Here is a 16,681-nt window from a genome sequence, read left to right as displayed (position 1 = left end):
CAACATGGCACTAGGTAGATAGTAAAATAGGGTTGTAGGTGAAAAAACACTTGCACATCCAACATCTAAGACATACTTATTTCTGTTCAGTGAACAAGAATTCAGACTGAGGAGTAGGTTTATGCTAGGAACTAAGCATGGGCCGTCACAGTATATGATGTCCACATACACAAAAACAGGTACAACATAGGCAGAAGCAGTGCAAGCTTTTCCAACACACAGTATCGGTAAAGCACAGGTCACAGCAGGTCAGATTTGGAAGGTACCTTGTTCTTCTCAGAGTGATCAGCAACAGTCCTCAGGTGTCGGACTAGGAAGCGAAGGGTGCTGAAGTAATGAACAGGCAGGTCACGGATCTGTGGGACAGGAAGAGGTGAGGCAAGTCAGGGTGTGTATTAAATGTCATCCTAGATGGAAAGAGGTATGTATCCGCTCCTTCTCAACCTAACCTTTCTGTTAATAAACTCTCCTTCTGGATCCTCTTTCTATAAAGCTGTATCGCTCCAATTGAGAATAGCTAAAATGGCTCCCCACTCACTTTGTAACATTCGTTGAAGCATAGACTTTGCGAGAGAGTCAGATGAGAACTGAATGATTAGGAGAAATGATTGGCTATCTCAACCAAATCACCACTCAAAGAAGGGTTGAGTTCCCTTGGGTGAGGAGGTGCAAGCTGCCTGGATCTAGAACCCGCAACCTTCAGCTAGGCACAGATTTTGGTACAAGTTCTGTAACCACCATTGCTACTGGTACATCTCTGTAGGAGAATACCAAGGCATGGCCGATAAACTTAAATGTGTGCGTTTGACTCCCTCATTTTTAAACTTCAGACTAAAATGATTTTTAGGGAGTAATCATGTAATTCATCACAATGGGAGGGTTTCTAGGCGAGTAAAAGTATACTTTAACTGTAAAACAGATATCTATTTGCAAACCATGCTTCTTTCCAACCAGTAATTGCTGCATTTTAAAAGATGCATTTTGGCATTAAAGTGCCTCTTCAGATTAGGCAATAATAATAATACTAGAGGTTCTTTCTTGTGGCACACCTGCTGATATCACCGATGATTCAAACACATGTGTAGAGCAGTTTTGTTGGAAGTATGGGGCATGCTCTTATCTGTGTTTTTTCCAATTTTTTTGTTGGAAATATTTTAACTCCCTATTCATTTTTTATTGGAAGCATTTGCTTATTACGATTCACGAAAGTACTTCAAACTCGGCTGTTGGACACTGATCCACGAGAGCTTGTTCCAAGACTGTTACGAGAAACATTTTGAGCAGCATTTTGACTGGACTGCTTGGACTTTGCCCACTATATCATTTATAGAGAACTCTGGTCTATTACATTGACCCTGTATACAGTATTGGCGTCCTTGGACAGCAGGCTTTTCTATGGTACAGCTGACCGTTGGTGTCCAGTAACCTCAGTTTATGATTGGTGACTCTACAGTTATATCTAAGAATATAATAAGAAAATACTAGTGGTGCTTGCCCCTGATGAAGGAAGTAATTTTCGAAACACATTGGACATGACATCTATAACCACTCCAAATTGGTGAAATGTAGTTAGTAGATGTGTCGAAAGGAAACATTTCTTTTGAATTGTTAACTACAAAAAAATTGTATATTTTGTATCATACCAATCGGATTTTCTGTGACCAAAATGTAGAATTGGATTATGTGATTCTGTATGCTCTATAAACGCTTTTTTTAAAAAAAAAAAAAATATTATTATACTAGAGGAATTATATTCTGTGTTCTTTTTTCTAAATATTAAATTTCCATTTAATTAGATATTTCTGTTTGGAAGAGTTTTGTAGAGTGCAGGGAGCTCAACCTCAATTTCTTTTAGTGTTGTTTTTTGGTTTTGTTTTATATGAAGTATTTGCTGTACCCATTACTATCCAGTACCATCAATTGTTTAAATTGCATGTTTACTGATAATGTTGTAAAACTTTTAATAAGATTGTGAATTTTAAGTGCAACTGGTTATTGGTGCGTTGTGTTACACTGCTTTCCTGCACAAGACGTCTTTGCAGACATTATAGCCCAAGCAATCATTGGCACTCCCCAGAGGTCCCACATCAGTCCACAGATTCACCAAGAATGCTAACTTCCGGCTCTTCGAACTACAAAGGATTCTTCTTCTCCTTGAATTCCAGCACACAGACTGAGTCTGATTTAATCTGTACATAGGCATCCCAAAGTAGTCTCTGAGACAACTTCAATGAGTACAAAGTAGAGCAGCCCAAATGAAAATAGGTCTGAGCAGAAGAGACCGCGTTATGGACGGCCTGTAGAACCTATGGTGGCTCCCTGAAGATCAACAGATTATTTCAACATTTATGTCTAGTCCACCAGGGTCAACTGGAAAACCGGTCCAATCAAACCCTCAGCATGAAACTAAACTGCTATTTTGCCTCAGAGAAATCTAAAAACTGCAGCACAGTCCTCCTCTCTGCCCTCTGATGCAAGCACATCTAAAGAGGGGGAGTTTGGCTCAGCGTGTTGAGCTTGAAAGAAAGGAACAACCTCCCCACTCTCCAGCCCAATCTTTGGCGATGTAGAAAGGAGTTGAAGTGAGTCCCTCTTCAAGAAAGCATTCCACTAAATGATACCATTCCTGGCACCAGAGGTCCGAACCTGGTTTCACCTTAGAGTGCAACAAGACCACCCTTCCATCCTGGTCCGACGGTGGGTGAGACCAACCTTTCACCACTTGTACAATCTACTCCATCCAACCAAGCTTATCATCTCAGCCCTTGTAGTATACGCAACCCTAATAGGTCCCCACTGGAGCTTCAGGACTGCACCCTTAGTTCGTCTTGTATTGGTGACCTCCCTAACTTTCCCCTCTTTCTATCCTTCCCCATTTTCCCGACTCCTCCCTCGTTCCTACCCCAGAGAGCTAAAGTGATTCTCAGCGCCCACAGCACTGAAAAACTAAAACACCAAATAAATAAATAAAAAAGTTAAGGAAAATATATGATGTGGGCATTCTGACTCAAATCAAAATGTCCATATGAATAACAGTCTAATGTAACATGCCACAGAATGCAACTCTTGTCTACCTGTGAACGGATTCCTGCAATCCCCCCATTTCTCACCCGCATTCCTTCCAACTACCATCCTTTATTATTCAAGACACTATGAATCGAAATATTCCTGCAGATGGGACATTATGAAACACCAAAAGACCTCATTTAAAAAAGGGACTAAACGTGGCTGCTTATCTGTGGGATTAGGAACAACCAGAGATTAACACAAGCCGTCAACAGAAAAGCTTTCCCCCAGAACTAAAAAGGGGTTCCCATAACTCTCGTTCCCTGCATGCCGTAAAACAAACAAACAAAAAAAATAAACAGGAGAGAGGGTCTCATTGGCCAAATCATTGTACCAGCTTGCGTAGAGTTTTCATCCGTTCCCTAGGGTCCTCCATCCGGTTTGCCTCAATGAAGTCGTTGTATTTATCTGAAACCAAAACACAAAATTGACACGTCAGCAACGCTTCAGGTGTGGACAGTGGCGGCTGTGCTACTGTGGTGAGAGAGCTTCACGCCATTGCCCTTTTCTCCTAGGATTGGAACACCCAATGCAGTTCCTCCACATGTGTGGTACATTATGGAGTGAAACACTGCCCGCGTGTGACATAGCACAGCAAAATACTCAATGAGTGGTGTAAAATGCAACATGGTATTAAATAAGTCTGATATATGACCTCACCTGTAACTCATCAAGTGCTACATCACACCATGTGATAATCAATGTGTGGTGCATTACCCTAAGGGATAACGAATGAGGGTCACATGGCAGCACTCGAGAGGTATGTGGCAAAGCACAATTGTAAATTAATAGTACTGAGCACAGAATGATTCTCACTTATTGATGCACTAGACAGCTTGGAAAGGGATACTCAAGATGTGGAACGTGAGACAGTGAGCTACTCAATGGCTGGGGCACTCCAGTGTGATGCCCAAGGTTTGTGAAAAGGCACATACCTAATGAGTGCTACATCACACTGCATGATACTCCATGAATAATGTGTGGCATAGTGAATACTTAATGGCTGTTATTTGCCACATGACAATAGGTACATGATGATCTTTGATACCCAGTGAATGGTGCACTAACAGCATGATACTCAATGAGTGGCAAATTACACCACACAATAGTGAATGTGTGATCCAAAACCCCATGCAATACTCAACATGGGGCAAATGACACTGTTAGACTCGGTGAGAAGAACAAATTACTCCTGGTAACGTTCTTTCGACTGGATGTTCATCCCACGTATTCCTCATCTACAATATCTCCTATATCCAGCTACAGTTGCTTCAGAAAAGAATGTCGGCAGAGGGCACTGTCCCTCGAGGGCCTCCGTCCCGAGGATGACATCATTGAAGGTAAATATAGAACGCACAGCACCCGTTGGCTTCAGTTCTGTTTTTTCAGGTTTTTCTTACAGTAGTGCTACAAGCATTAATGTGGTTTAGACCTTACTAGACTCTGAAGGAGCGTAAACTGCAATAACATGGAACTTCTACTACAGGGTAGGCTGGGAGGGGTGATGAGGAATACGTGGGTTAAGTAACTTGTTCTTCGAATGGATGGTCTTCTCCCATGTATTCCTCATCTATGATAGACTCCCAAAGCAGTATTAGCTTTGGCGGAGGAAGTATGAATTTTGTCATCAAGGGTTGTTATGAACCAAATGAAGGACTGCTTTCCCAAAGCTTCCATCCTGACTTAAGGTAGTAATACTTTGTAAAAGTGTGAATGGTAGACCAAGTGGCTGCCTCACAAATATTTTGTATTGGAACCCCTCTTTGCAGAGCAGCCATGCCCCTAGTGGAATGGGCTCTCAAGCCTTCGGGAGGGATCTTTCCCAGCCAGTCTATAGCATTCAGTAATAGCTAAAATAATCAATTTGGACAAGGTTTGTTTAGTTACAGCCTGTCCTAGTCTATGACCAGTATATCCTATAAACAGTTGGTCATATAGATGTAAATTTGACATCTTTGAAATGTAGAAACTCAGAGCCCTTCTCGGGACAAGTCTGTGTAATCTTTCATCTTCCATCCCAGGATAAGGTGGTGGGTAAAAGTAGGTAATACTAACTTTTGTCCCAGATGGAAATCTGACATAATCTTAGGTAGGAATGAAAGTTTGACCTTAAATCCTTATAAAAAACCTAAAAGGTGGTGCCTGCAACTCACTCAACCTACGGGCTGATGTTAAAGATACTAACAAGATGGTTTTGAATACTAGTAGTCTTAAAGGACAAGAATGCAGTGGTTCAAATGATGCAAACATGAGAAATAAAAAAAAGAAAAGGTGGTCGCAAACAGGAACCTAAAAAGGAGATGGGAGGGAACACATTTGTGAGTCCCATTAGAAATGATATCACCAAAGGTATTTTAAAATATGACATTTCCTCAGTCGAGCGCTTGAAGATGGAAAGTGCAGCTAAATACCCTTTAATGGTTCCAAACTGAAGCCCCAGATTGGCCAAATGCAGCAGAAAAGATAATACCTCTGGTGTTTTGCATAGAAAAGGATCCACATTCGTATCTCTGCACCAGCTGCAGAATTTGTTCCATCAGCAGTGGTAAAAAGACTTTGTTGCCGGCCTTCTGGACGAAAGCAAAATCTCCATTATGTCATCCGGGAGGTCCCAATCCTTGTACCTCAGCCTCTCAGAAAGCATGCGTGAAAGCTGAGTGCCTTGACCTCTGGATGGAGAACACAATCCTTCTCTCGCGAGATAAGGGACTCTCTTTGTGGAAGACTTATTGGAGGGCAGACGGACATGTCCAGAAGGTCCTGGTACCACGTCCTCCTGGCCCAATACAGGGCAATTAGGATCATTGATTTCCTGATTTTTCTCAACCTCCTGATAATGTGAGGAATGACAGGTACTGGAGGAAACGCATACAGAAGTGGAAACTCCCAGTCCACTACGAACACGTCCCATAGAGCTCCTCTTGTGGGAAATTCCCTGGAGCAGAACACTTCAAGTTGACACTGGTTGCGTACAGATCCAATTGAGGGGTTCCCCAAAATGTGAAGATCTCTTGAAGGACTTCCGCAGCTAGTTCCCACTCGTGGGAGACTGTGCTCTGCCTGCTCAGAGCGTACACCACTGTGTTCTTCTCTCCTGCTATGTGAACTGCTGACAGAGAGATTCCTTCTTGTATTGCCCAGAACCAGAGCTGCACTGCCTCTCTGCAAAGTGGTATTGACCCTATTCCTCGTCACTTGTTGAGGTAGTACACGGCCACACTGTTGTCCATCATGATCAGGACATTCTTTCCCCGTAAAGAGGGCAGAAAGTCCTTCTGCGCTAGTCTGATTGCCCTCAGCTCAAAAAGATTGATGTGTAGTGACCACTGATTGTCAGATCGTTAGCATGGGCTCACCACCCCATGAGTGAGGCATCCGTCACTACCGTTATCTCCGACCATGGTTGCCAAAAAGGTTCTCCCTTCAGAATGTTGTCCTTGCAGGCCCACCACATGAGATCCTGAGCGACCCTGTTTGGAACCTGAAGTAGGTCTGACCTGTCGCCCGAGAATTGAGACCACTGTGTACTGATTGCCCACTGGTGCGATCTCAATCTCAGGCAAGCCTCTGGCACCAGGAAAATGCAAGATGCCATAAGGACGAGCAACCTCAAGAAGTGCCGGGAGATGCTGGGCCCTATGCAGTATGGTGACAATCTGCAGAATGTGTTGAGCCCTCACCTCGGGTGGCAAGGTCTTTCCCAAGGATGTATCCAATACAGCCCTGATAAATTGGAGCTTTTGGGATGGTATCATGTGGGACTTTTTGTAATTGAGGGAGAAGCCCAGTCTGTGGTGAGAGTGGCAGGTCATGCGGAGATGATCCAGGACTTGTTCGGGAGAACGCGCCCTGATCAACCAATCGTCCAGTTAGGGGTAGACATGAATCCCCTCCCTCTCCTGAGACTCGCTGCCACCACCAGCATCAGTTTGGTGAATATCCTCGGGGCAGAGGTCAACCCGAACGGCAGAACTTGAAATTGATAATGAGAACCGCCAACAGCAAACCTCAGGTACTTTCTGTGCTTGAGATGGACTGGCACATGAAAATAGGCATCCTGAGGGTCCAATGACACCATCCAATCTTAGAGTTGGAGGGCCTGAAGGATCTGAGAAAGTGTGACCATCTTGAACTTGTCCTTCCTGAGGAACTTGTTCAAGTATATCGAGTAGAAGATGGGTCTCAGTCCCCTGTCCATCTTGGGGATTAGGAAATATGTAGAATACCATCCTTTGTTCCTCTCCATTACAGGTACTGGCTCCATAGCACCTTTTTCTAGCAGGCTCAAAATGTCCTGCAAAAGGAACAGATCTGGAACCTTGAACAAATGGCTTCCTGGTGGATGATTCCGAGGTCTCTGAAGGAAGGGAAGGCAGTAACTCTGGGCCATGGTTTCTAATGCACAAGCATCCAAAGTAGTGCCTCGCCATTCTTTCAGATGATGAGACAGTCTGTCTCCCACAGGGTGTCATAAGGCAAGACCTCACAGAGGTTTTGAGGCAACTGAAGCAGCGGCTGATGGTAAAGTAGCTGTTGCTTGGGCAGGCTTTGCACCCCTCCCTCGTCCACCACGAGGGAATCTTTTTTGGCCTCTTTGACCAGCCATTCCTCTCGCTCTTCCAACTGAGGAATAGTAGCAAAAGGATCTAACCCTCCAAGAAGGTCCACGGGAGTGAAAAGGCTAGGCTTCCTGATGGCGGCACCCTTCGAGGTCTGCAGCTTCTAAAGGCTTTCGTCAGCCTTGCTGCCAAATATATGAGACCCATCAGAAGGCATATTAAGGAGTCTAGACTGCACGTCCAGTGCAAATCCTGACTTCCTTAACCACGCAAACCTATGTATCATGGTGCTTGCCACCATGGCTCTGCCGACACTGTCAGAAGAATGCAAATCCGACTGTAAAGACTCACACATGGCCTCTTTCCCAACTTTTACAATGGCCAGGAAGCCGACTTTCTTCCCCTTTGGGATTATGTACATCTGCCAAGGATACAAAGTCCCATAGGGTAAAGGTACATTTTGCAAGGGCACATGTTGAATTGGCAGACTTGAGAGCCATGCTCCCGGCAGAAAAGACCTTCCGTGACCAGGCGTCTATACGCTTATTCTGATCTAGTGGAATGGTCAGATAAGCAGCTAACTTGGAGGTAGCGGTTGCTGCTTGCAACACTAGGCTTTCTAGGGTAGGATGTTTAGACAAATAGCTGGGGTCACTACTTGACAGCCTATATTTTTTTTGTCAAATTTGTATTGACTGCCTGACTTGATTCTGGCACTTCCCAGTTTGCACTTCCTCTCTTTTGTAGAGCGACATGAAAAGGTAGGATTGGATCCCTTTGAGGACCTTTGTCCAGGATATCCATGAGGTCATCCCGCTCGAACAGGAGGGCAGGATTGCACCATCCCAGAAAATCAGGGACCCTGGTCATTATTTGTCTGTAAAAGGCATTGCATGAACATCTGGGTCTAGCTTGCCAAAATCCAATTCTGGTGAGGTGTCCACCTCACTGGCTAATTGTAAATGATCATGCAGGTCCTGCAACCTAGATTCTTCTGATATAAAACTATCAGGAACATTAGGAGTGCCATATTGCAATACAAAAGGTGGATAATTTTGTTTGAAGGCTCATTGTCTTCATAAAATGACGTGAGAGATTTAAAAAAATCTTTTCTTGGTAATGGTGTAAAAGATTTTTGAATGCTTGGTAAAGCTGTTGATGGCTTCGAAGGTTTTGAGCCAGATGCCGATGGAGTCGTCACCAAACTTGATTTTGGCATTGATGTCTTCGATGAAGACGTCTTGGGTATCGATGGCTTCGATGTTGACTCGTCTGTGGACTTTGTGCGTGACGGACTTCGATGACTCGACGGAGTCTTCGATGACTTTTCATTGTGTCAATGCCTCGACGGCTCTCAATGATAATATGGCCGTAGTTCCGGGCTCGAGGGCACGCAGGATTTGGCTCAAGCCCTTTCGTTACCGGCATCAGAAGGCATGGTAGGAGCATGGCCTATTTGATTCGAGGGATTATGACTCTCTAAAATGTTAAGCATTTCTTGCCTATATGATTCCCATTCAACCGGAGTAGAGGCCTTAGTAGGGTAAGATATACTCCCCTCGGGAGGATAGCTCAGGGGCAACGTGCTCGGCTTGGAAGCAAGACGACACGGAGCAACACAGGTTTGAGCCCCTGTCCACCCTTAGAAACCCCTGGGTATTAAGCGCATTATAAATAACCAATCATATCATACCAATATCTCTGGAGATGAGTCGGACGAGGAAGACTAATTAGGCGATTTAAAATGCTTTTCTTCAATCTCCTCGACGAGGATTGGTGAGAGCCACTCCGCGACCTAGACCTTTTAGTTTTCTTCCGTCGAGGGGAGCTGTGTCTCACTTTGTCAGAGGAATGTTTTTTCGATGGGGTAGTCGAAGGGTATTTTTTGGGGAGTCTACCTACCGCCAATTTACCTTTACACTTCTTCAGAGCTTTTCCGGTCATCGATCGAAAGGTCGAGGTCTTGTGCTCCACACCAAGGCACCACAAGCACACCCGATTTGCGTCCATCAGTGATATTTTAGCGTCGCAGTCTTGGCATTTCTTAAACATGGTCTTTGGGGTTGTCGGAGCCAAAGATAGACATTTTTTACAATTTCAAAGTAATAATGAAGCACGCCGTCGTTCACAAAGCAAAAGCTTACTTGGAAAAACTGAACTGAAGCCAACGGGCGCTGCTCGTTCCATATATACCTTCGATGACATCACATTTTCCGAAGCAGCTGAAGCTGGATATAGGAGATATCATAGATGAGGAATAAGTGGGAGGACACAATCCATTCGAAATAGGTAATATTGTCATACTTGAGGGTGGTGCGCGACACCCTGTCATAGAGATGAAAGGATCATTATACATAAGATCGCTGTACCCCGTACAAGAATCTAACCCCACAGTTCGAGGTAGACCATAAATATGTATACACAAAGGAAGAAGAGTGTAAAACCTTTGAATTGCTCATCTGTCTGAGAGGAGAAGATTAATGGTCACCCATAGCTTTAAGTCCTGACAAAAATGGACTAGGATTATAACACAAATTTAACATTAGATCTTTTTAATTTTCATATATTCAAAATTCCATAAAACATTGTTAGAACGACTTGTTTAAAAACACTTTGTGCCGCCCAAGATTATGACCCACATGGTGGGTATAACACCAATCTAATGGGGAAATGTATACCACAAACAATTTACAACATCAAAGATTTCACAGACACATAACATTTAACATCCGCTGAACATTTACACAACGTGTCGATTATCAACATATCCCGACATGTTTCAGTTCTTCAAGCTTCCAAATGCTAGAACTTTCTTCAGGGGAGAACCTTATTTCATAAGTTTTCACCACCATGTGTTCATGAGTAACTAGGAACGATAATCCAAACAGGGAGTCACCTCTATGAGTGTTGGTGAGTAGCGCTAGGGACACCGTCCCATCAAATAGCATCAAAACTTCTTGCATCAAGTTTTCTTTTAGTCACTAGGCACTCCAAATGTCCCTTTTGTATTTGCTACGTCTAGTCTTTACTATGGCACCCAGCTCTTAATGTCAAAATGCGGGAAACCGCAAAGGAGTCCAGCATAACCTTAAACTAGCACGTGGCACGTGAGCTTGCTTAAAGTCTCAGGTACCGCTCGACACACGTGAACTGTGTCCAAATATACATCTAAGTAACACGGAAAAGCTCGCTTAACCGTCGCTAAACCAGTCGAGACCATACTCACTTCCTGTGCAATTAGAACACCAAATGTAAAAAACATGCAATGTTGTGCAATGTTCACAATGTAGTATACTCACTTCCTGTGCAATTACAGCCCTAAATGTACAAAACATGCAAACAATTATCATATATATGTACACACACACCCGTGAATAAATAAAAACCTATCCATGTTGCACATTCGCCATCTGTGAAATGTGCAACCCCTAAAGACCATATGTAAATGCCCCCACATCACACGCTGCTAACCAGCCCACCCACTCACAGCCAGTGTTGTCAGGTGCTGATGGGTAAAGACCATAAATGCAGACGCAACACCCTTCCCAAAGAGTAAAGTGCAGGACTGATTACAGGGTATAACCAATGAGGGCTGCTGGCTAAGTTTCACCTGAATGTTCCCAGGGAAGAGTACACTTTGGTCACTGCCCTCTGCAGATTCTAAAACATTCCATAAGCACCTTGAAGCCGCATACATTGCATCTAAATGGTCTTTAATACGCATAAACTGACAGGAAGGAGTTACAACTGTTCGATTAACTAAAATCTTGCTGCACAAACGTGCTGATGAGCATGTTGCACTAGGACTCAGCAACAATCTTTTGTGGACTTCATCATATTTGGTGGTCTGCCAGAGTGCTCAAGGCCACCAATGGCTTAGAAAAGCAGGCAGTCTACATGTGATCAGAGTGAAGTATTTAGGAGCACGAGTATAAAGGTGGTCCACTCTCGCCACACATCTGTAACACATGATATTCCTGGTCACTTGGTGCACCCTCTCTGAAATGTGTTCAGTCTGCCCCTCTTGCACTCAACATCTGGGTACCGTTTCCACTCACCGTCTGTAAAGAGCGGTTCCGGAAGCTTCCTGAAAAAGGATTTCAAAAGGCTGCTGATGACATTGAGGTCGTGCCACTTCTGTAAGAGAGGAAACCATTTGTAATAAGAAAGTGAAAGACATGCAAATACCGCTTGCGCTTCTATTTATGCTGTCTTGGATTATCATTGGGAGATGGTTCTGATATTTGCCTCACCAGCTCCTGTAGAACACCACATACACACACATACACACACACCCCTAACCCCCCCCCCCCCCCACACCCCCCTCTCCAATGGGGATTGCACCTTAATAGGGCATACATGCCTAGTACTCTAAATCTCAGAAGTAGTATGATAAAGACTATCACCTAGCGCTATATAAATACAAAAAAATTGAATCAGGTTGGCAGGTTATTACAAATTGACAATTATACCCAATGTGTCATTATAAATGGTATGGGAGAATTTTTAATGACCACCACCTTTACCAGAAATACTGATTGATGCGACTTGCATCGATTCTTATTAAAATAAATTCTCTGAACAGGTTCTATAGACAGACATGATAACACTGATCCTATAGGTCGTCGCTGTTCCGATTCGCTTATCGCTTGATGTGCTTTGCACCCTGAAGTAAACTGCACTGAGAATGGGTGAGAATGGGTGCGTGTGGCTGGCTGACATATCCCAGAGCAGACTTTGGGGGGAGGCGAGAGCTGGTGTGCTGCTGCATACTGGGACCTTCTGTACTCTCTCCCCACCTGTCGCCTCACCCTGGCATGGTGCAGTTTGGTGCGGTGTACATATCTTTTAAACATTGCATCCTAGGGCCTGGACCTCGAGTTTTGTTCCTTGTGTCGGGACCAGTCTTTCTAAAACGACATTGAGGTTTTGCTGATTTCAGGCAACCGTCTCAAGTGTGAAGGTGCTGAAATCGAGGTAAAGGGCTGGGGTGTCCAAATGTCATGTAGCCAGTAATGTCCAGAGGGTCCTAACAGGTAACTATGCAAAATTTGGTGCAGATTGGTGAAACAGTGTAGAATTGTATAGTAAACAATGCTTTGCCACAAATCCTGCCTCAAACAAACACATTTTGACTTTTATATTCATAGATATGTTTGAACTGAACCTTGGTAATCATCGTAGTATATAATAAAGGGCCAGATGTATGATTGTCCGAAGCCTTCCTGCCCGCTTTGTCTGTTATCACCGCTAGAGGGAGCTGTTGCCTTACGCATACAGCAATAAGGCTTCAAGTTCATCTTCCAGGCGAACAAAATGTTTATTCCAACAACAATACCATACTATTAGCTGCAGAAAAGGCCCAAGACAGCAATACCACTTTAACAGCATAATTCAAGTTGCATACACTAAGAAAATGTATACATTTAAAAAAAAACATATAAACAGAAATTCATTTGATTCAGCGCTATTTCTCTAATAAAATAAATTACTTTTTTAATGTACTTCTATATCATGTAATTATTCATTGTAATATTTCTTGGTATGCATTATATCAATAATATGCTTCATGTACGTTTTAAACTTTATTTGACTTTGTCTACTTTGAATCATGCAGCAGGTGAATTGTAACGCTGACATCCCTCAACATTATATATTTGAGTCCAAAACCCATAAGTGTAATCCAAGACAATGAGGAGCAGATACAAGACTGGCCGTATGTACTATGTTGAACTTTCAACGGATTCTGTGAGGTTTTGTTTGAGGTTACTACTCCTCCACATAAAAAGATTAAGATCCTTTACAAAAATTTGTTTTTTGTATTAATTTAAATTACGTTAAAATATACCACATAATATATTTACACTCTGAAAATCTCTTCCTTTATACAGATTAGCCTGTGTACACAGGTTTTTCCACTAGTTTATCAATAAGGAATGAAGCAGAAGGAAAAGCCAATGTTGAAACATTATTCAAATAAAAAAGGTGCACATTTTGTGCCAGATAGGGGGACGCACCTACCAACTGCGGGAGTAAAAAAGATGCACGGTGGGGGTGGTAACATGGCGAATAACACAGATACTCTGAGCCACAGAAACGCTGTATAAGGGACTTCACTGGGAATGGTAGGGGGTAACGATACATTGGATGTAAACTTGGTATAAAACACTGCTCTATAATTAGCTAAAGGGGGGAGGGACACAAATAGCACAATCACAAATACACGCAGTGGGAAATCCCTCGGGCAGGCTGGATCTGGGAACTTTCAATTTAAAACACGAGACCACAACGACAGGGATGGGCAAAGGGGGGAGGGGGCCCGATTTCCTCGTCATATGGGAATTAACACAACCGGAACTGGGTGATATAACTGCAGGGCTGTCAGCCAAACAAGCTGCCCTGCAAGGTAGCACGAAGGGAGGCTCTGTTCCAGTGTGCCAGTCACATGACCGCCAATGACCATCGGCAAGCAGTGGTGGGAAGGGAACACTGGACGGAGTGGCGTTCCTGGTAGGACCAATCAGACGGTAAGTTTCTGAGCTCTGACGAGGTGGCCAGCCCTCAAAGTATCTACCACAGAGTCTGCAGAGGTAATTATCTAACAGGTATCATGTGAATGTCCCGTTTACCTACCAGCTGCAGGGTGTCTTGTGTTCTGTTCTAAATGGTGCTGACCAATGGTAGTGTATTAAAGTTTTGTCGGTCAGAACAAATGTTGCTTCATTAATAACAAGATGTTCCGGGGTGGGTTGTGAGGTGAGGTGATGGGAAACTATTGAACTGTTTGCTCTAATGGCGTTTTCACTAATTAATGTAACTATCAAGGAGGCAGAGATTGCAACCCAATCAAATCCCCGGGAAGCAGAGAACAAAATAATTCTCCAACTTCTCCTGACTTCCGACTATTGTATTACTTGCTATAAAAATACTGTTCATAGTCCATTCAGATGTCACCCTCTCAATCAGAGCTAATCCACTGTTCTGTTTGATTTGTGCTCACCCAGCTGTAATAAACAGCATTGCTTCTTGACCGGTTTATGCTCCATCTTTTGAGTATGTGATTTTTATTATGCACTATTTATCGGACCCCTGACTACAAAGCAGAAGGAAAAGTCAATGTTGAAACATTATTCAAATAAAAAATTATTTAATAAAAATCAAGGATCAGATTCTAGTTTAAAAATTAAGACCTGATAATATTATTGCCCAACTCTGGCCTAAACATGTTTCACGGTGTGGTGAACTTCTTCAGGGCCTCAAAATGTCAATATGAATTTCCTGGCTAGTAACATAACTTAGTTTGAAAATTAAAAGTTACTCACCATAGTGACTAACGTTCTCCTATTCCATGGTCCCCTTTACTCCATACTGTATGGGCGTCCCTCGCTAGGGATGAGAAACTGAACCTTTTTCACCAGACAAAACTGCCTTCCCCTTTAAATTTAGATGCACGTGTGGGTGCGGCCCTGGGAGCATGCATTCCCCTGACTCCGCCCACCGGCGCCACTCCTCAGTTCCCTTTGACGCGTCAACAATATTATGATTGCCCAATGACACTGGTTGTTACGGGGGAAGATGATGGGATGTATGGACTAGGAGTACGTTAGTCACTATGGTGAGTAACTTATAATTACTTCTACACCCCGTCCCCTTTCCTCCATACTGTATGGGTGATTACAACTGAATGCAGCCCTGGGAGGAGAGTTGCCCCTCAGAAAAAACAAGGTCTTCAAAACCGCTTGGCCAAATGCTGCATCCGATCTGGCGCAGGCATCAAAGCAGTAGTGTTTGCAAAAGGCTGATGGGGAAGCTCAGGTACCCGCTTTGCTGATCGTTTGTCATGGGTCGTGTCATTGCGGTGGCTTTGGCTCTGAAGGCGTGGGAATGCATGTTTGCTGGCAAAGGCCTGTGCTGCCCCTCATATTCCTCCTTGATGGCCATAACCATGCACCTTGCTATGGAAGCTTTGGAGGCTTGACAGCCTGGTTATGATCCGCCAAAATTGATGAACAAGGCATCCGATTTACAGAAGCTCTTTGTCCTGTCCAGATAGAATCTTAGAGCACGCCTGACATCCAGATAGTGCAATATCTTCTGAGCCTCATCCTATGGATTCACAAAGAATGTTGGGATTACTACATCCTCGTTAATGTGAGGAAGAAACGACCTTAGGGAGAAAGGCAGGATGCGTCCTGAGCACCACCTTGTCCCGGTGAAAAGTGGTATAGGGCTCTGAAGCCACCAGAGCCTGAATCTCACTGATCCGGCATACTGAAGTAAGGCCAATCTGAAGGGCAGTCTTAAAAGTAACCAGCCTAATGTTTGCTGACGTCATGGGTTCTAACGGTTTGTGTGCCAGGGCACCCAACAACACGTTAAGGATCCTGACCAGTTGTGGAAGTTTAACAGAAGGGTATAATCTGGTCAGACCCGTTAAGTGCCTTTTCACCACTGGATTGGAAGAGGAGAAGATGCCCCCTCTGGATTTCTTGTAGGCCCCGTATGGCAGGTGGCTACCTACACACCTGAGTGAGCCAGATGACCTTGCAGATGACCCTGTGAATCAGAGTAGTGGGAGGAAACGTGTACGCATTCATGCCATGCCATGCCATGCCACGGGATCTGCAGCCCATCCCCCAGATATCCCCTGCCTTGCCCCAGCCAAGAAGCAAACTGAGGGCACCTCCTGTTCATGGTGGCGAATGAGCCTGCTTAGCCTGTTCACCTCCAAGTTGGGCTCCCCGGCATGTGGACTGCTGATAAGTGAATGTTGTTCGACAGGGCCCACTCCCAAATGTTGATGGACAGCCAGCAGAGCGGGGGGGGGGGTGGGCCTGTTCCTGCTTTGCTTGTTGATGTAATACATGGATGTGGAGATGCTGTTGACCATAGGGAGGAACGCTTTTGGGGCCAGCCAGATGGCCATCATCTCGAGCCAGTTGATGTGTTCCAGCTGTTCCTGTTGTGAACATACTCTGTGGGCACTGTGGTTGTCCAATTTAGTCCCTCATCCCTGTAGGGATGAGTCTGTGGTAATAGTGAGCTCCGGAGAAGGC

General features: G+C 44.1%; 1 protein-coding gene across 5 annotated transcripts in view; it reads right to left on the bottom strand.

The window, feature by feature from the left end:
- Nucleotides 1-16,681, bottom strand: part of ARHGAP23 (Rho GTPase activating protein 23) — a 635,536-nt gene that overhangs the window by 34,691 nt on the left and 584,164 nt on the right. For all 5 annotated transcript variants that reach the window (XM_069634667.1, XM_069634666.1, XM_069634669.1 and 2 more), the window contains 3 exons: nt 11,684-11,762; nt 3,401-3,474; nt 267-356 (listed from right to left, as the gene is read on the bottom strand). In XM_069634667.1, coding sequence (XP_069490768.1) covers nt 267-356; nt 3,401-3,474; nt 11,684-11,762 — 243 coding nt within the window. The remainder of the gene's footprint in view (nt 1-266; nt 357-3,400; nt 3,475-11,683; nt 11,763-16,681) is intronic.

This window comes from Ambystoma mexicanum, chromosome 13 (assembly GCF_040938575.1).
Source record: "Ambystoma mexicanum isolate Mex_15411 chromosome 13, UKY_AmexF1_1, whole genome shotgun sequence".
Classification (NCBI taxonomy): Eukaryota; Metazoa; Chordata; class Amphibia; order Caudata; family Ambystomatidae; genus Ambystoma; species Ambystoma mexicanum.
The sequence above is the reverse complement of the archived record's forward strand: the minus strand, read 5'-3'. Positions and strand labels throughout refer to the sequence as shown.